The 20,893-nt window shown below is 47.8% G+C and overlaps 1 protein-coding gene across 1 annotated transcript in view; it reads right to left on the bottom strand.

Moving 5' to 3' along the window:
• Nucleotides 1-331: 331 nt before the first annotated feature.
• LOC120035433 (multiple epidermal growth factor-like domains protein 11) overlaps nt 332-20,893 on the bottom strand; it is a gene marked incomplete at its 5' end in the record, with an annotated part of 30,883 nt that continues 10,321 nt past the window's right edge. Inside the window, 8 exons of the mRNA XM_038982178.1 lie at nt 332-549; nt 2,126-2,326; nt 9,709-9,762; nt 10,319-10,388; nt 14,313-14,434; nt 16,905-17,141; nt 18,722-18,850; nt 20,707-20,835. Of these exons, the coding sequence (XP_038838106.1) occupies nt 332-549; nt 2,126-2,326; nt 9,709-9,762; nt 10,319-10,388; nt 14,313-14,434; nt 16,905-17,141; nt 18,722-18,850; nt 20,707-20,835 (1,160 nt within the window). The remainder of the gene's footprint in view (nt 550-2,125; nt 2,327-9,708; nt 9,763-10,318; nt 10,389-14,312; nt 14,435-16,904; nt 17,142-18,721; nt 18,851-20,706; nt 20,836-20,893) is intronic.

Genomic DNA, 20,893 nt, shown 5'->3' with positions numbered 1-20,893 from the left:
ATAGCTCTAATATATTACACTTTCAGTATGCTTTATCCAGTCTCACACAGCAGTGAGTCCACACAGCAGTGAGTCCACACAGCAGTGAGTCCACACAGCAGTGAGTCCACACAGCAGTGAGTCCACACAGCAGTGAGTCCACACAGCAGTGAGTCCACACAGAGCCTCTGTTGGTATATCATCTAGTATGTCCACAACACTGATGTTGTACTGGTACTTTGTCTCTATAGTCACAATACAGTCTTTATCCGCAACCCCAGGTGGAGCAGCCCGTGCCCCAACAGTAAGTCATAGGTCTAAGGTCGCGGCCCAGCGTTAGGGAGTGGTCTATCTATAGCAGGGAGCTGGTAGGGCTGCCGGGCAGGGGTGGGCTGTGGCTCTGGTGGCTGTGGCTCTGGCTGTGTGTAGGGCTGTAGCTCTGGCTGTGTCTCAGGGGCAGCAGGTCGTAGTGGCTGGGGATGTGGCTGTTCCTGGGGAGGTCGTACGGGTTCTGAGGGTACGTGGGAACCACCACACCATTACAGCCCTGGAGAACACTCACCTTGGGTTCTAAAGGGGGGATGGAGATAAGGGGATGGAGGGATAGAGATAGGGGGATGGAGGGATAGAGATGGAGGGATAGAGATAGGGGGATGGAGGGATAGAGATAGGGGGATGGAGGGATGAAGGGATAGAGATAGGGGGATGGAGGGATAGAGATAGGGGGATGGAGGGATAGAGATAGGGGGATGGAGGGATAGAGATGGAGGGATAGAGATAGGGGGATGGAGGGATAGAGATAGGGGGATGGAGGGATAGAGATAGGGGGATGGAGGGATAGAGATAGGGGGATGGAGGGATAGAGATAGGGGGATGGAGGGATAGAGATAGGGGGATGGAGGGATAGAGATAGGGGGATGGAGGGATAGAGATAGGGGGATGGAGGGATAGAGATAGGGGGATGGAGGGATAGAGATGGAGGGATAGAGATAGGGGGATGGAGGGATAGAGATGGAGGGATATAGATGGAGGGATAGAGATAGGGGGATGGAGGGATAGAGATAGGGGGATGGAGGGATAGAGATAGGGGGATGGAGGGATAGAGATAGGGGGATGGAGGGATAGAGATGGAGGGATAGAGATAGGGGGATGGAGGGATAGAGATAGAGATGGAGGGATAGAGATAGAGATGGAGGGATAGAGATAGGGGGATGGAGGGATAGAGATAGGGGGATGGAGGGATAGAGATGGAGGGATAGAGATATGGGGATGGAGGGATAGAGATAGGGGGATGGAGGGATAGAGATAGGGGGATGGAGGGATGAAGAGAGAAAGAGAGGTTTGAACTTTTATCATCATTCAAACACTTCATACAAGTGCCCTCCACAATAACCCCCTCAGACAGAGAGAGAGAGACAACAGACAGAGACAACAGACTGAAACAACAGACAGAGACAACAGACTGAAAGAACAGACAGAGACAACAGACAGAGACAACAGACAGAGACAACAGACAGAGACAACAGACAGAGACAACAGACTGAAACAACAGACTGAAACAACAGACAGAGACAACAGACAGAGACAACAGACAGAGACAACAGACAGAGACAACAGACAGAGACAACAGACAGAGACAACAGACAGAGACAACAGACAGAGACAACAGACAGAGACAACAGACTGAAACAACAGACTGAAACAACAGACAGAGACAACAGACAGAGACAACAGACTGATAACCAGTCAGTTACACAGAAAAACGAATTCATCTTCCTCATGAGCTCATCTTCTCCAGAACTAAGGGGATCCCCCATAACTCACCCACGTCATAGACCTTCTTGCTGGTGGTGGTGGTGACTATAGCAGAGGAGCAGTAGGACATCTATATATCTATAACTCACCCACGTCATAGATATTCTTGCTGGTGGTGGTGGTGACTATAGCAGAGGAGCAGTAGGACATCTATATATCTATAACTCACCCACGTCATAGACCTTCTTGCTGGTGGTGATGGTGGTGACTATAGCAGAGGACAGTAGGACATCTATATATCTATAACTCACCCACGTCATAGACCTTCTTGCTGGTGGTGGTGGTGACTATAGCAGAGAAGCAGTAGGACATCTATATATCTATAACTCACCCACGTCATAGACATTCTTGCTGGTGATGGTGGTGACTATAGCAGAGGAGCAGTAGGACATGTCGTGGTGGACAGGACTCTTCATCTCTACATAGCTGCTCTCTGTGTGTTTACAGGCCACGGCCAGCGGGTCATTGATGGTGGCGTAGGGGTTCTCACTGTTCAGAGAGCAGCTGCTGGACAGCGAACCCTTCATGTAGTCTGACAAACACAAATAACACACTGAGAAGCAGGAAGACAGGAGCACTTTTACCAAGGTAAAGGTATCTGTTAGCGAAGGATTCTGATATCAGCAATGACATTGAACAGCCTTTCAATGCATTCGTCATATCAACATTGGGAGGCGAATACAACATAAGATTACAATTCTACCCCAGGAGGTAAGACAAGTGAAAACTATTATCCACTGACAACCTGGAGAAAAACAATTAAAAACAGAGTACAGGATAAATGACACAGGACACAACATTCACAGCATTAGCAGCATATCACAGTATGAAGCATTTAAATCCAAAAGAAGTGAGTTTGTTTATGGGGTGTTGTGTTAGTTAGAGACTGGAGGAGAGGACCAGAGAGGAGTGTGTTAGTTAGAGACTGGAGGAGAGGACCAGAGAGGAGTGTGTTAGTTAGAGACTGGAGGAGAGGACCAGAGAGGAGTGTGTTAGTTAGAGACTGGAGGAGAGGACCAGAGAGGACCGGAGAGGAGTGTGTTAGTTAGAGACTGGAGGAGAGGAGGAGAGGACCAGAGAGGAGTGTGTTAGTTAGAGACTGGAGGAGAGGACCAGAGAGGAGTGTGTTAGTTAGAGACTGGAGGACGGGACCAGAGAGGAGTGTGTTAGTTAGAGACTGGAGGAGAGGACCAGAGAGGACCAGAGAGGAGTGTGTTAGTTAGAGACTGGAGGAGAGGACCAGAGAGGAGTGTGTTAGTTAGAGACTGGAGGAGAGGACCAGAGAGGAGTGTGTTAGTTAGAGACTGGAGGAGAGGACCAGAGAGGAGTGTGTTAGTTAGAGACTGGAGGAGAGGACCAGAGAGGAGTGTGTTAGTTAGAGACTGGAGGAGAGGAGGACGGGACCAGAGAGGAGTGTGTTAGTTAGAGACTGGAGGAGAGGAGGAGAGGACCAGAGAGGAGTGTGTTAGTTAGAGACTGGAGGAGAGGACCAGAGAGGAGTGTGTTAGTTAGAGACTGGAGGAGAGGACCAGAGAGGAGTGTGTTAGTTAGAGACTGGAGGAGAGGAGGAGAGGACCAGAGAGGAGTGTGTTAGTTAGAGACTGGAGGAGAGGACCAGAGAGGAGTGTGTTAGTTAGAGACTGGAGGAGAGGACCAGAGAGGAGTGTGTTAGTTAGAGACTGGAGGAGAGGAGGAGAGGACCAGAGAGGAGTGTGTTAGTTAGAGACTGGAGGACGGGACCAGAGAGGAGTGTGTTAGTTAGAGTCTGGAGGAGAGGACCAGAGAGGAGTGTGTTAGTTAGAGACTGGAGGAGAGGACCAGAGAGGAGTGTGTTAGTTAGAGACTGGAGGAGAGGACCAGAGAGGAGTGTGTTAGTTAGAGACTGGAGGAGAGGACCAGAGAGGAGTGTGTTAGTTAGAGACTGGAGGAGAGGACCAGAGAGGACCGGAGAGGAGTGTGTTAGTTAGAGACTGGAGGAGAGGAGGAGAGGACCAGAGAGGAGTGTGTTAGTTAGAGACTGGAGGAGAGGACCAGAGAGGAGTGTGTTAGTTAGAGACTGGAGGACGGGACCAGAGAGGAGTGTGTTAGTTAGAGACTGGAGGAGAGGACCAGAGAGGACCAGAGAGGAGTGTGTTAGTTAGAGACTGGAGGAGAGGACCAGAGAGGAGTGTGTTAGTTAGAGACTGGAGGAGAGGACCAGAGAGGAGTGTGTTAGTTAGAGACTGGAGGAGAGGACCAGAGAGGAGTGTGTTAGTTAGAGACTGGAGGAGAGGACCAGAGAGGAGTGTGTTAGTTAGAGACTGGAGGAGAGGAGGACGGGACCAGAGAGGAGTGTGTTAGTTAGAGACTGGAGGAGAGGAGGAGAGGACCAGAGAGGAGTGTGTTAGTTAGAGACTGGAGGAGAGGACCAGAGAGGAGTGTGTTAGTTAGAGACTGGAGGAGAGGACCAGAGAGGAGTGTGTTAGTTAGAGACTGGAGGAGAGGAGGAGAGGACCAGAGAGGAGTGTGTTAGTTAGAGACTGGAGGAGAGGACCAGAGAGGAGTGTGTTAGTTAGAGACTGGAGGAGAGGACCAGAGAGGAGTGTGTTAGTTAGAGACTGGAGGAGAGGAGGAGAGGACCAGAGAGGAGTGTGTTAGTTAGAGACTGGAGGAGAGGACCAGAGAGGAGTGTGTTAGTTAGAGACTGGAGGAGAGGACCAGAGAGGAGTGTGTTAGTTAGAGACTGGAGGAGAGGAGGACGGGACCAGAGAGGAGTGTGTTAGTTAGAGACTGGAGGAGAGGAGGAGAGGACCAGTGAGGAGTGTGTTAGTTAGAGACTGGAGGACGGGACCAGAGAGGAGTGTGTTAGTTAGAGTCTGGAGGAGAGGACCAGAGAGGAGTGTGTTAGTTAGAGACTGGAGGAGAGGACCAGAGAGGAGTGTGTTAGTTAGAGACTGGAGGAGAGGACCAGAGAGGAGTGTGTTAGTTAGAGACTGGAGGAGAGGACCAGAGAGGAGTGTGTTAGTTAGAGACTGGAGGAGAGGACCAGAGAGGAGTGTGTTAGTTAGAGACTGGAGGAGAGGAGGACGGGACCAGAGAGGAGTGTGTTAGTTAGAGACTGGAGGAGAGGAGGAGAGGACCAGAGAGGAGTGTGTTAGTTAGAGACTGGAGGAGAGGACCAGAGAGGAGTGTGTTAGTTAGAGACTGGAGGAGAGGACCAGAGAGGAGTGTGTTAGTTAGAGACTGGAGGAGAGGAGGAGAGGACCAGAGAGGAGTGTGTTAGTTAGAGACTGGAGGAGAGGACCAGAGAGGAGTGTGTTAGTTAGAGACTGGAGGAGAGGACCAGAGAGGAGTGTGTTAGTTAGAGACTGGAGGAGAGGAGGAGAGGACCAGAGAGGAGTGTGTTAGTTAGAGACTGGAGGAGAGGACCAGAGAGGAGTGTGTTAGTTAGAGACTGGAGGAGAGGACCAGAGAGGAGTGTGTTAGTTAGAGACTGGAGGAGAGGAGGACGGGACCAGAGAGGAGTGTGTTAGTTAGAGACTGGAGGAGAGGAGGAGAGGACCAGTGAGGAGTGTGTTAGTTAGAGACTGGAGGACGGGACCAGAGAGGAGTGTGTTAGTTAGAGTCTGGAGGAGAGGACCAGAGAGGAGTGTGTTAGTTAGAGACTGGAGGAGAGGACCAGAGAGGAGTGTGTTAGTTAGAGACTGGAGGAAAGGACCAGAGAGGAGTGTGTTAGTTAGAGACTGGAGGAGAGGACCAGAGAGGAGTGTGTTAGTTAGAGACTGGAGGAGAGGACCAGAGAGGACCGGAGAGGAGTGTGTTAGTTAGAGACTGGAGGAGAGGAGGAGAGGACCAGAGAGGAGTGTGTTAGTTAGAGACTGGAGGAGAGGACCAGAGAGAAGTGTGTTAGTTAGAGACTGGAGGAGAGGACCAGAGAGGAGTGTGTTAGTTAGAGACTGGAGGAGAGGACCAGAGAGGACCGGAGAGGAGTGTGTTAGTTAGAGACTGGAGGAGAGGAGGAGAGGACCAGAGAGGAGTGTGTTAGTTAGAGACTGGAGGAGAGGACCAGAGAGAAGTGTGTTAGTTAGAGACTGGAGGAGAGGACCAGAGAGGAGTGTGTTAGTTAGAGACTGGAGGACGGGACCAGAGAGGAGTGTGTGAGACCATCAGGAGGAAGGAACACACACAGAGGAGCAGGAGATCACAGGCGTGCCCTGTGGAGAGAGAGACACAGAGGTCAAAACACACACAGAGGTCAAAACACACAGAGAGGTCAAAACACACACAGAGGTCAAAACACACACAGAGGTCAAAACACACACAGAGGTCAAAACACACACAGAGGTCAAAACACACACAGAGGTCAAAACACACAGAGAGGTCAAAACACACACAGAGGTCAAAACACACAGAGAGGTCAAAACACACAGAGAGGTCAAAACACACACAGAGGTCAAAACACACACAGAGGTCAAAACACACACACCAGTTCATACACGTCAGTTTATACACAAACCAGAGTGTGTGAGCGGTGTTGAGTGGTCTGAAATCCCGCTCATTGCTTACAGAGCGGTGCAACGCTCCGGCTCTGCACGTCCTTTCCAACCGCTCTGTTAAAAACCGCTCCTCGCTCACAGGAAGAAAAAAAACTAGCCGCTCCAAATTCCCTCCATTCATTATAATCACCATTTAACCAACACCCATCTATTGTTGTGACTACCCGGACCTACCATTTAACCAACACCCATCTATTGTTGTGACTACCTGGACCTACCATTTAACCAACACCCATCTACTGTTGTGACTACCCGGACCTACCATTTAACCAACACCAGTCTACTGTTGTGACTACCTGGACCTACCATTTAACCAACACCTGTCTACTGTTGTGACTACCCGGACCTACCATTTAACCAACACCAGTCTACTGTTGTGACTACCTGGACCTACCATTTAACCATCACCCATCTATTGTTGTGACTACCCGGACCTACCATTTAACCAACACCCATCTATTGTTGTGACTACCTGGACCTACCATTTAACCAACACTCATCTATTGTTGTGACTACCTGGACCTACCATTTAACCAACACCCATCTACTGTTGTGACTACCCGGACCTACCATTTAACCAACACCCATCTACTGTTGTGACTACCTGGACCTACCATTTAACCATCACCCATCTATTGTTGTGACTACCTGGACCTACCATTTAACCAACACTCATCTATTGTTGTGACTACCTGGACCTACCATTTAACCAACACTCATCTATTGTTGTGACTACCTGGACCTACCATTTAACCATCACCCATCTATTGTTGTGACTACCTGGACCTACCATTTAACCAACACTCATCTATTGTTGTGACTACCTGGACCTACCATTTAACCAACACCCATCTATTGTTGTGACTACCTGGACCTACCATTTAACCATCACCCATCTATTGTTGTGACTACCTGGACCTACCATTTAACCAACACTCATCTATTGTTGTGACTACCTGGACCTACCATTTAACCAACACCCATCTATTGTTGTGACTACCTGGACCTACCATTTAACCAACACTCATCTATTGTTGTGACTACCCAGACCTACCATTTAACCAACACCCATCTATTGTTGTGACTACCTGGACCTACCATTTAACCAACACTCATCTATTGTTGTGACTACCTGGACCTACCATTTAACCAACACTCATCTATTGTTGTGACTACCTGGACCTACCATTTAACCAACACCCATCTATTGTTGTGACTACCTGGACCTACCATTTAACCAACACTCATCTATTGTTGTGACTACCTGGACCTACCATTTAACCAACACCCATCTATTGTTGTGACTACCCGGACCTACCATTTAACCAACACCCATCTATTGTTGTGACTACCTGGACCTACCATTTAACCATCACCCATCTATTGTTGTGACTACCTGGACCTACCATTTAACCAACACTCATCTATTGTTGTGACTACCTGGACCTACCATTTAACCAACACCATCTATTGTTGTGACTACCTGGACCTAACATTTAACCAACACCCATCTATTGTTGTGACTACCTGGACCTACCATTTAACCAACACCATCTGTTGTTGTGACTACCTGGACCTACCATTTAACCAACACCCATCTATTGTTGTGACTACCTGGACCTACCATTTAACCAACACTCATCTATTGTTGTGACTACCTGGACCTACCATAAGGTTTTGAAGTTTTGAAACCAAACCATATGATTTGAATGAAAAGTATAATTTTTATATTTGTATATATATACAGTATACAGTGGGGCAAAAAAGTATTTAGTCAGCCACCAATTGTGCAAGTTCTCCCACTTAAAAAGATGAGAGAGGCCTGTAATTTTCATCATAGGTATACTACAAGTATGACAGACAAAATCACATTGTAGGATTTTTAATGAATTTATTTGCAAATTATGGTGGAAAATAAGTATTTGTGCAAGGAGGAGCAGGATGAGCATTGCCAGAGCCCTGCAAAATGACCTCCAGCAGGCCACAAATGTGAATGTGTCTGCTCAAACGGTCAGAAACAGACTCCATGAGGGTGGTATGAGGGCCCGACGTCCACAGGTGGGGGTTGTGCTTACAGCCCAACACCGTGCAGGACGTTTGGCATTTGCCAGAGAACACCAAGATTGGCAAATTCGCCACTGGCGCCCTGTGCTCTTCACAGATGAAAGCAGGTTCACACTGAGCACACGTGACAGACGTGACAGAGTCTGGAGACGCCGTGGAGAACGTTCTGCTGCCTGCAACATCCTCCAGCATGACCGGTTTGGCGGTGGGTCAGTCATGGTGTGGGGTGGCATTTCTTTGGGGGGCCGCACAGCCCTCCATGTGCTCGCCAGAGGTAGCCTGACTGCCATTAGGTACCGAGATGAGATCCTCAGACCCCTTGTGAGACCATATGCTGGTGCGGTTGGCCCTGGGTTCCTCCTAATGCAAGACAATGCTAGACCTCATGTGGCTGGAGTGTGTCAGCAGTTCCTGAAAGAGGAAGGCATTGATGCTATGGACTGGCCCGCCCGTTCCCCAGACCTGAATCCAATTGAGCACATCTGGGACATCATGTCTCGCTCCATCCACCAACGCCACGTTGCACCACAGACTGTCCAGGAGTTGGCGGATGCTTTAGTCCAGGTCTGGGAGGAGATCCCTCAGGAGACCATCCGCCACCTCATCAGGAGCATGCCCAGGCGTTGTAGGGAGGTCATACAGGCACGTGGAGGCCACACACACTACTGAGCCTCATTTTGACTTGTTTTAAGGACATTACATCAAAGTTGGATCAGCCTGTAGTGTGGTTTTCCACTTTAATTTTGAGTGTGACTCCAAATCCAGACCTCCATGGGTTGATAAATTTGATTTCCATTGATAATTTTTGTGTGATTTTGTTGTCAGCACATTCAACTATGTAAAGAAAAAAGTATTTAATAAGAATATTTCATTCATTCAGATCTAGGATGTGTTATTTTAGTGTTCCCTTTATTTTTTTGAGCAGTGTATATATCAAATCAAATTTTATTGTAGTAGCTAAAGCAAGGGGCTATAGCAGCACACAAGTAGACTATCCAGATGTATGCTGGGACGGGCATGGACTGAGCTCATGAAGTGAGCGCTGCTGGAGAGGTACTGGAGCGAAACAGGAGCGGGCGAGAAGGCCGACGTTCCAGCCTTTGGGAAACTCGCTCCGCGCTCCAGTCAAATTGGGCACCCTCCACTCCTCGCTCCGCTCCTCGCTCCGCTCACACACTCTGACACAAACACACACACAGCACACATGCAGTCACACACTACAGTGCAGGAAAGTCTTTGGGTAACACAGACAACCACTCTGTTAGATGATATGGTCCTCTTCTTCATAAGGACATAGTGGAGTCTCATACTCTACCTCTGTAGTACTGTTCATGGCAGGAGCTGTAACGTCTGTCTACACGGTACACACCTACAGAGATGTTAAAGGGACAGATTAAGAGTCTGTCTACATGGTACACACCTACAGAGATGTTAAAGGGACAGATTAACAGTCTGTCTACACGGTACACACCTACAGAGATGTTAAAGGGACAGATTAACAGTCTGTCTACACGGTACACACCTACAGAGATGTTAAAGGGACAGATTATTAGACTGTGTTCTAGAGGAAACTTGTATATGGCCGTCTATACAGCAGGTGTTCCTAATGTTTAGTACAGTCAGTGTATATGGCCGTCTATACAGCAGGTGTTCCTAATGTTTTGTACAGTCAGTGTATATGGCCGTCTATACAGCAGGTGTTCCTAATGTTTTGAACAGTCAGTGTATATGGCCGTCTATACAGCAGGTGTTCCTAATGTTTTGTACAGTCAGTGTATATGGCCATCTATACAGCAGGTGTTCCTAAAGTTTTGTACAGTCAGTGTATATGGCCATCTATACAGCAGGTGTTCCTAATGTTTTGTTAAACAATCCCAAATCAACTTGTATTTCCAATGGGTTTATAAGGGAGTCGCCAGACATACCCAGTTCATCAAGGTTATAGTAGGCTGTCCACTCTGGAGCACTATTCCTGTTTAACCTCTTGTCCTTCACCTGGGAAGGAAACACACACAGACTGAGGACCACAGGAAGAGGAGCTGCTACTCGTGGAACAGCTAATGAGGACCACAGGAAGAGGAGCTTCTACACGTGGAACAGCTAATGAGGACCACAGGAAGAGGAGCTGCTACACGTGGAACAGCTAATGAGGACCACAGGAAGAGGAGCTGCTACTCGTGGAACAGCTAATGAGGACCAAAGGAAGAGGAGCTTCTACACGTGGAACAGCTAATGAGGACCACAGGAAGAGGAGCTGCTACACGTGGAACAGCTAATGAGGACCACAGGAAGAGTAGCTGCTACACGTGGAACAACTAATGAGGACCACAGCAAGAGGAGCTGCTACACGTGGAACAGCTAATGAGGACCACAGCAAGAGGAGCTGCTACTCGTGGAACAGCTAATGAGGACCACAGCAAGAGGAGCTGCTACACGTGGAACAGCTAATGAGGACCACAGCAAGAGGAGCTGCTACACGTGGAACAGCTAATGAGGACCACAGGAAGAGGAGCTGCTACTCGTGGAACAGCTAATGAGGACCACAGGAAGAGTAGCTGCTACACGTGGAACAGCTAATGAGGACCACAGGAAGAGGAGCTGCTACACGTGGAACAGCTAATGAGGACCACAGGAAGAGTAGCTGCTACACGTGGAACAACTAATGAGGACCACAGCAAGAGGAGCTGCTACACGTGGAACAGCTAATGAGGACCACAGGAAGAGGAGCTGCTACTCGTGGAACAGCTAATGAGGACCACAGGAAGAGGAGCTGCTACACGTGGAACAGCTAATGAGGACCACAGGAAGAGGAGCTGCTACACGTGGAACAGCTAATGAGGACCACAGGAAGAGGAGCTGCTACTCGTGGAACAGCTAATGAGGACCACAGCAAGAGGAGCTGCTACATGTGGAACAGCTAATGAGGACCACAGCAAGAGGAGCTGCTGCAGATGGAACAGCTAATGAGGACCACAGGAAGAGGAGCTGCTACACGTGGAACAGCTAATGAGGACCACAGGAAGAGGAGCTGCTACTCGTGGAACAGCTAATGAGGACCACAGGAAGAGTAGCTGCTACACGTGGAACAGCTAATGAGGACCACAGGAAGAGGAGCTGCTACACGTGGAACAGCTAATGAGGACCACAGCAAGAGGAGCTGCTACACGTGGAACAGCTAATGAGGACCACAGGAAGAGGAGCTGCTACACGTGGAACAGCTAATGAGGACCACAGGAAGAGGAGCTGCTACTCGTGGAACAGCTAATGAGGACCACAGCAAGAGGAGCTGCTACATGTGGAACAGCTAATGAGGACCACAGCAAGAGGAGCTGCTGCAGATGGAACAGCTAATGAGGACCACAGGAAGAGGAGCTGCTACACGTGGAACAGCTAATGAGGACCACAGGAAGAGGAGCTGCTACTCGTGGAACAGCTAATGAGGACCACAGGAAGAATAGCTGCTACACGTGGAACAGCTAATGAGGACCACAGGAAGAGGAGCTGCTACACGTGGAACAGCTAATGAGGACCACAGCAAGAGGAGCTGCTACACGTGGAACAGCTAATGAGGACCACAGGAAGAGGAGCTGCTACTCGTGGAACAGCTAATGAGGACCACAGGAAGAGGAGCTGCTACACGTGGAACAGCTAATGAGGACCACAGCAAGAGGAGCTGCTACACGTGGAACAGCTAATGAGGACCACAGGAAGAGTAGCTGCTACACGTGGAACAACTAATGAGGACCACAGCAAGAGGAGCTGCTACACGTGGAACAGCTAATGAGGACCACAGCAAGAGGAGCTGCTGCAGATGGAACAGCTAATGAGGACCACAGGAAGAGGAGCTGCTACACGTGGAACAGCTAATGAGGACCACAGGAAGAGGAGCTGCTACTCGTGGAACAGCTAATGAGGACCACAGGAAGAGTAGCTGCTACACGTGGAACAGCTAATGAGGACCACAGGAAGAGGAGCTGCTACACGTGGAACAGCTAATGAGGACCACAGCAAGAGGAGCTGCTACACGTGGAACAGCTAATGAGGACCACAGGAAGAGGAGCTGCTACTCGTGGAACAGCTAATGAGGACCACAGGAAGAGGAGCTGCTACACGTGGAACAGCTAATGAGGACCACAGCAAGAGGAGCTGCTACACGTGGAACAGCTAATGAGGACCACAGCAAGAGGAGCTGCTACACGTGGAACAGCTAATGAGGACCAAAGGAAGAGGAGCTGCTACACGTGGAACAGCTAATGAGGACCACAGGAAGAGTAGCTGCTACACGTGGAACAGCTAATGAGGACCACATCAAGAGGAGCTGCTACACGTGGAACAGCTAATGAGGACCACAGGAAGAGGAGCTGCTACACGTGGAACAGCTAATGAGGACCACAGGAAGAGTAGCTGCTACACGTGGAACAGCTAATGAGGACCACAGGAAGAGGAGCGGCTACACGTGGAACAACTAATGAGGACCACAGGAAGAGTAGCTGCTGCACGTGGAACAGCTAATGAGGACCACAGGAAGAGTAGCTGCTACACGTGGAACAGCTAATGAGGACCACGGGAAGAGGAGCTGCTGCACGTGGAACAGCTAATGAGGACCACAGGAAGAGGAGCTGCTACACGTGGAACAACTAATGAGGACCACAGGAAGAGGAGCTGCTACACGTGGAACAGCTAATGAGGACCACAGGAAGAGTAGCTGCTACACGTGGAACAGCTAATGAGGACCACAGGAAGAGGAGCTGCTACACGTGGAACAGCTAATGAGGACCACAGCAAGAGGAGCTGCTACACGTGGAACAGCTAATGAGGACCACAGGAAGAGGAGCTGCTACACGTGGAACAGCTAATGAGGACCACAGGAAGAGGAGCTGCTACACGTGGAACAGCTAATGAGGACCACAGGAAGAGTAGCTGCTACACGTGGAACAGCTAATGAGGACCACAGGAAGAGGAGCGGCTACACGTGGAACAACTAATGAGGACCACAGGAAGAGTAGCTGCTGCACGTGGAACAGCTAATGAGGACCACAGGAAGAGTAGCTGCTACACGTGGAACAGCTAATGAGGACCACGGGAAGAGGAGCTGCTGCACGTGGAACAGCTAATGAGGACCACAGGAAGAGGAGCTGCTACACGTGGAACAACTAATGAGGACCACAGGAAGAGGAGCTGCTACACGTGGAACAGCTAATGAGGACCACAGGAAGAGTAGCTGCTACACGTGGAACAGCTAATGAGGACCACAGGAAGAGGAGCTGCTACACGTGGAACAGCTAATGAGGACCACAGGAAGAGGAGCTGCTACACGTGGAAAAACACACAAAGAACTGACAAATAAAAGACACATATTTTTTGGAGAATGCCAATGTACAGGTAACTGCCAGAATAAAGGAAACACTGGAGTAAATGAGGGATACAAAGTATATTGAAACCAGCTGCTTCCACACAGATGTGGTTCCTGAGTTAATGAAGCAATTAACATAGTAACGGTAGCTTTTTGCTTCCCCATACAATGACAATGACCCATACACATGTCACGAGTGGTCACTGAATGGTTTGATCAGCATGAAAGCGATGTAAACCATATGCCCTGGCCCGTCTCAGTCACCAGATCTCAACCCAATTGAACACTTTTGGGAGATTCTGTTGCAGATCCTAATACAGTGTTTTCCACCACCATCAACAAAACACCACATGATGGAATTTTCTGGTGGAAGAAAGGTGTCACATCCCTCCAATAGAGTTCCAGACTCCTGTAGAATCTATGACAAGGTGCGTTGAAGCCGGTCTGTCTGCTCGTGGTGGCCCAACTCCCTATTAACACATTTTGATGTTTTTTGTTTTCTTTATTTTGGCAGTTGCCTGTATGTCCTCTTAGCATAAATAAAGTGAATGTTCGTTGCCACCCACCTTGGCCCTTCTGGTCTTCTTGTCAGGCTTGGCGTAATGGCCAGCGTAGGTACATGCTCCCAGAGTGTGGTAGGAGGGGTTAGTGAAACAACGACTGACGTTGCTGTTGGTAGGAGATGAGTCTAGAGAGGAGAATAAGCCTGTACACTGAAGCCCTGCTCACTACAGAAACATCAGCTTATAGGACTCTACACACACACACACAGTCACGTGGGCAGGCACGCGAGCAAACGCAAAAACACACAGCTCCATCGGGACATGTTCAATATAAGGCTGTAAAGACAGAGGTTTCATCAGAAAGCTGAGTTTGCTGAGAACACAAACAGCAAGAGAGAGGAGGATCTAGCTGCAAAGAGAGTTCAGACAGATCACACACGAATTTAGTTAGATCACCCCGAATTTAGTTAGGACACCCCGAATTTAGTTAGGACACCCCCAAATTTATTTAGATCACCCCGAATTTAGTTAGGACACCACCGAATTTATTTAGATCACCCCGAATTTAGTTAGGACACCCCCAAATTTATTTAGATCACCCCGAATTTAGTTAGGACACCACCGAATTTATTTAGATCACCCCGAATTTAGTTAGGACACCCCCGAATTTAGTCAGATCAGCCCGTATTCAGTCAGATCACCCACGAATTTAGTCAGATCACCCCCAGATTTAGTCAGATCACCCCGGAATTCAGTCAGATAACCCCCGAATTTAGTTAGATTACCCCGGAATTTAGTCAGATAACCCCCGAATTTAGTCAGATCACCCCCGAATTTAGTCAGATTACCCCGGAATTTAGTCAGATAACCCCCGAATTTAGTCAGATCACCCCCGAATTTAGTCAGATCACCCCCGAATTTAGTCAGATTACCCCGGAATTTAGTCAGATAACCCCCGAATTTAGTTAGATAACCCCCGAATTTAGTCAGATTACCCCGGAATTTAGTCAGATAACCCCCGAATTTAGTCAGATAACCCCCGAATTTAGTCAGATCACCCCCGAATTTAGTCAGATTACCCCGGAATTTAGTCAGATAACCCCCGAATTTAGTTAGATAACCCCCGAATTTAGTTAGATAACCCCCGAATTTAGTTAGATTACCCCGGAATTTAGTCAGATAACCCCCGAATTTAGTCAGATAACCCCCGAATTTAGTTAGATTACCCCAGAATTTAGTCAGATAACCCCGGAATTTAGTCAGATCACCCCCGAATTTAGTTAGATTACCCCGGAATTTAGTCAGATAACCCCCGAATTTAGTCAGATTATCCCCACATTTAGTCAGATCACCCCCGAATTTAGAAAGAGACAGTGCTGTTGAGAGGGTCAACACTGTATAGAGACAATCCTGTGGAGAGAGTCCACACTGTAAAGAGACAGTCCTGTTGAGAGGGTCAACACTGTATAGAGACAATCCTGTGGAGAGAGTCCACACTGTAAAGAGACAGTCCTGTGGAGAGAGTCCACACTGTAAAGAGACAGTCCTGTGGAGAGAGTCCACACTGTATAGAGACAGTCCTGTGGAGAGAGTCCACACTGTATAGAGACAGTCCTGTGGAGAGAGTCCACACTGTATAGAGACAGTCCTGTGGAGAGAGTCCACACTGTATAGAGACAGTCCTGTGGAGAGAGTCCAGACCTGTGGATAAAGTCTTAACAACATTATAGTAAACATTTGTAAACCCCTGACTGACTTAGTTAACATGACTAAGTGGTAGAGTCTGGAGCGTCTCACCAGAGAGGGAGTAACCCTGACTGACTTAGTTAACATGACTAAGTGGTAGAGTCCGGAGCGTCTCACCAGAGAGGGAGTAACCCTGACTGACTTAGTTAACATGACTAAGTGGTAGAGTCCGGAGCGTCTCACCAGAGAGGGAGTAACCCTGACTGACTTAGTTAACATGACTAAGTGGTAGAGTCCAGAGCGTCTCACCAGAGAGGGAGTAACCCTGACTGACTTAGTTAACATGACTAAGTGGTAGAGTCTGGAGCGTCTCACCAGAGAGGGAGTAACCCTGGCTGACTTAGTTAACATGACTAAGTGGTAGAGTCTGGAGCGTCTCACCAGAGAGGGAGTAACCCTGACTGACTTAGTTAACATGACTAAGTGGTAGAGTCTGGAGCGTCTCACCAGAGAGGGAGTAACCCTGACTGACTTAGTTAACATGACTAAGTGGTAGAGTCCGGAGCGTCTCACCAGAGAGGGAGTAACCCTGACTGACTTAGTTAACATGACTAAGTGGTAGAGTCTGGAGCGTCTCACCATAGAGGGAGTAACCCTGACTGACTTAGTTAACATGACTAAGTGGTAGAGTCTGGAGCGTCTCACCAGAGAGGGAGTAACCCTGACTGACTTAGTTAACATGACTAAGTGGTAGAGTCTGGAGCGTCTCACCAGAGAGGGAGTAACCCTGGCTGACTTAGTTAACATGACTAAGTGGTAGAGTCTGGAGCGTCTCACCAGAGAGGGAGTAACCCTGGCTGACTTAGTTAACATGACTAAGTGGTAGAGTCTGGAGCGTCTCACCAGAGAGGGAGTAACCCTGACTGACTTAGTTAACATGACTAAGTGGTAGAGTCTGGAGTGTCTCACCAGAGAGGGAGTAACCCTGGCTGCTGATCCTCAGGGCAGGGCTGTAGGACACACTGGGCATGTGTTGCCCTCCTTTCTCTCTCTGCTGATGCCGCCACCACACCACCACCCCCAACACGGTCATGATGAAGAGGAGGAGGAAGATGATGCCCATGACCGCGCCCGCTGACTGGCGCTCTGATGCCAAGGCCGGGCTGATCTTAGTGTAAGGATTCAGCTCCTCCATCATCAGGGCAGCTGGAATAGAGAGGGGGGGGGCATATCTATATAAACACACAAACGTTTAACACTAGATCACCATTAATACACACAGAAACACTGGATCACATACTGTAAGAAACACCAGACCTGGATCACATACTGTAATAAACACCAGACCTGGATCACATACTGTAAGAAACACCAGACCTGGATCACATACTGTAATAAACACCAGACCTGGATCACATACTGTGATAAACACCAGACCTGGATCACATACTGTGATAAACACCAGACCTGGATCAAATACTGTAATAAACACCAGACCTGGATCAAATACTGTAATAAACACCAGCCCTGGATCAAATACTGTAATAAACACCAGACCTGGATCAAATACTGTAATAAACACCAGACCTGGATCACATACTGTGATAAACACCAGACCTGGATCAAATACTGTAATAAACACCAGACATGGATCAAATACTGTAATAAACACCAGCCCTGGATCAAATACTGTAATAAACACCAGACCTGGATCAAATACTGTAATAAACACCAGACCTGGATCAAATACTGTGATAAACACCAGACCTGGATCAAATACTGTAATAAACACCAGACCTGGATCAAATACTGTAATAAACACCAGCCCTGGATCAAATACTGTAATAAACACCAGACCTGGATCAAATACTGTAATAAACACCAGACCTGGATCAAATACTGTAATAAACACCAGACCTGGATCACATACTGTGATAAACACCAGACCTGGATCACATACTGTGATAAACACCAGACCTGGATCAAATACTGTGATAAACACCAGACCTGGATCAAATACTGTAATAAACACCAGACCTGGATCAAATACTGTAATAAACACCAGCCCTGGATCAAATACTGTAATAAACACCAGACCTGGATCAAATACTGTAATAAACACCAGACCTGGATCACATACTGTGATAAACACCAGACCTGGATTAAATACTGTAATAAACACCAGACATGGATCAAATACTGTAATAAACACCAGCCCTGGATCAAATACTGTAATAAACACCAGACCTGGATCAAATACTGTAATAAACACCAGACCTGGATCAAATACTGTAATAAGCACCAGACCTGGATCAAATACTGTAATAAACACCAGACCTGGATCAAATACTGTCATAAACACCAGACCTGGATCAAATAATGTCATAAACACCAGACCTGGATCAAATACTGTCATAAACACCAGACCTGGATCAAATACTGTCATAAACACCAGACCTGGATCAAATACTGTCATAAACACCAGACCTGGATCAAATACATACTGCAATATGAGCACACATTCTCAGAACATGAGGTGTGCAGGACATAGCTTGTCCAATATAATAGAACAAATAGGATAGTCCTAAAAGTGTAAACTCTGTCCACCTTGCACATCGGTCAGCAAACACAAACACACACACGTACACTTTCATACAGACAGACAGACAGACAGACAGACAGACAGACAGACACAGAAAAATACAGTATGTCATGACAGTGATCTACCAGACAGACAGACAGACAGACAGACAGACAGACAGACAGACAGACAGACAGACACTTACCCTGGTCACAGCGGATGCCTTTGTATCCGATGCTGCAGTAGCAGGTCCCAGTCACATAGTCACAGGTGGCGTTGTTCAGACACACACACAGCTGCTGACAGCCGTAGCCAAACGTACCGGGACGACACTCTGAGAGGAACAGGAAGAATTAGTAGACAATATACACACACTATATACAGGGGCAAGAAAAGGTATGTGAACCCTTTGAAATTACCTGGATTTCTGCATAAATTGGTCATAAAATTTGATCTGATCTTCATCATTAGACAAACACAGTGTACTTAAACTAATAACACACAAATGATTGTATTTTTCTTGTCTATATTGAATACATCATTTAAACATTTACAGTGTAGGTTGGAAAAAGTATGTGAACCCCTAGGCTAATGACTTCTCCATAAGCTAATTGGAGTCAGGAGTCAGCTAACCTGGAGTCCAATCAATGAGACGAGATTGCCCCATAAAAACACCCATGGGCCTCCCGAGTGGCGCAGTGGTCTAAGGCAGTGGGAGGCCCATGGGGCGGCGCAGAATTGGCCCAGCATCGTTCGGGTTAGGGAGGGTTTGGACAGCAGGGATATCCTTGTCTCATCACACACTAGCGACTCCTGTGGCGGGCCGGGGGCAGTGCACGCTGACACGGTTGCCAGGTGTTTATGACAGTGTTTCCTCAGACACATTGGTGCGGCTGGCTTCCGGGTTGGATCGGCATTGTGTCAAGAAGCAGTGTGGCTTGGTTAGGTTGTGTTTCGGGGGACACATGGCTCTCGACCTTCGCCTCTCCCGAGTCTGTACGGGAGTTGCAGCGATGAGACAGGACTGTAACTACCAATTGGATACCACGAAATTGGGGAGAAAAAAGGGGTGAATATTCTTTTTTTTTAAACACACAAAATTTGAGTTTGCTATTCACAAGAAGCCATGCCTAATGTGAACCATGCCTCGAACAAAATAAATCTCAGAAGACCTAAGATTAAGAATTGTTGACTTGCATAAAGCTGGAAAACGTTACAAAAGTATCTCTAAAAGCCTTGATGTTCATCAGTCCACGTTAAGACAAATAGTCTATAAACTCTCCCAAGTTCCACAGCGCTACTGGCAAAAATATTCTGTGGACAGATGAAACTACAGTTGAGTTGTTTGGAAGGAACACACAACACTATGTGTGGAGAAAAAAGGCACAGCACACCAACATCAAAACCTCATCCAACTGTAAAGTATGGTGGAGGGAGCATCATGGTTTGGGGCTGCTTTGCTGCCTCAGGGCCTGGACAGCTTGCTATCATTGACAGAAAAATGAATTCCCAAGTTTATCAAGACATTTTGCAGGAGAATGTTAGGCTATCTGTCTGCCAACTTCAACAGAAGTTGGGTGATGCAACAGGACAATGACCCAAAACACAGAAGTAAATTAACAACAAAATGGCTTCAACAGAAGAAAATACGCCTTCTGGAGTGGCCCAGTCAGAGTCCTGACCTCAACCCGATTGAGATGCTGTGGCATGACCTCAAGAGAGCGGTTCACACCAGACATCACAAGAATATTGCTGAACTGAAACAGTTTTGTAAAGAGGAATGGTCCAAAATTCCTCCTGACCGTTGTGCAGGTCTGATCCGCAACTACAGAAAATGTTTGGTTGAGGTTGTTGCTGCCAAAGGAGGGTCAACCAGATATTAAATCCAAGGGTTCACATACTTTTCCCACCCTGCACTGTGAATGTTTACACATAGTGTTCAATAAAGACATGAAAACACATAATTGTTTGTGTGTTATTAGTTTATGCACACTGTGTTTGTCTAATGATGTGACTTAGATGAAGATCAGACCAAATTATATGACCAATTTATGCAGAAATCCAGGTATTTCCAAAGGGTTCACAAACTTTTTCTTGCCACTGTAGCCAAACGTACCGGGAGGACACTCTGAGAGGAACAGGAAGAGTTAGTAGACAATACACACACAGTTATTGTTGGGATGGACTCACTGAGTTCACAGCTGTGTCCGATGAATCCGGTCCGACAGGAGCACTGACCAGTGATGTGGTCGCAGTCCGCTCCGTTCTGACACCGACACACCTCGGAGCAGTCGATACCAAAGAACCCTGAACTACAACCTGGAGGAAAGAGACACACACGTCACACACACACACACACCTCCGTACACACACATGC

Source organism: Salvelinus namaycush, unplaced genomic scaffold (genome assembly GCF_016432855.1).
Source record: "Salvelinus namaycush isolate Seneca unplaced genomic scaffold, SaNama_1.0 Scaffold1059, whole genome shotgun sequence".
Classification (NCBI taxonomy): domain Eukaryota; kingdom Metazoa; phylum Chordata; class Actinopteri; order Salmoniformes; family Salmonidae; genus Salvelinus; species Salvelinus namaycush.
Note: the sequence above shows the minus strand (reverse complement) of the source record. Positions and strands in the feature narration are given on the sequence as shown.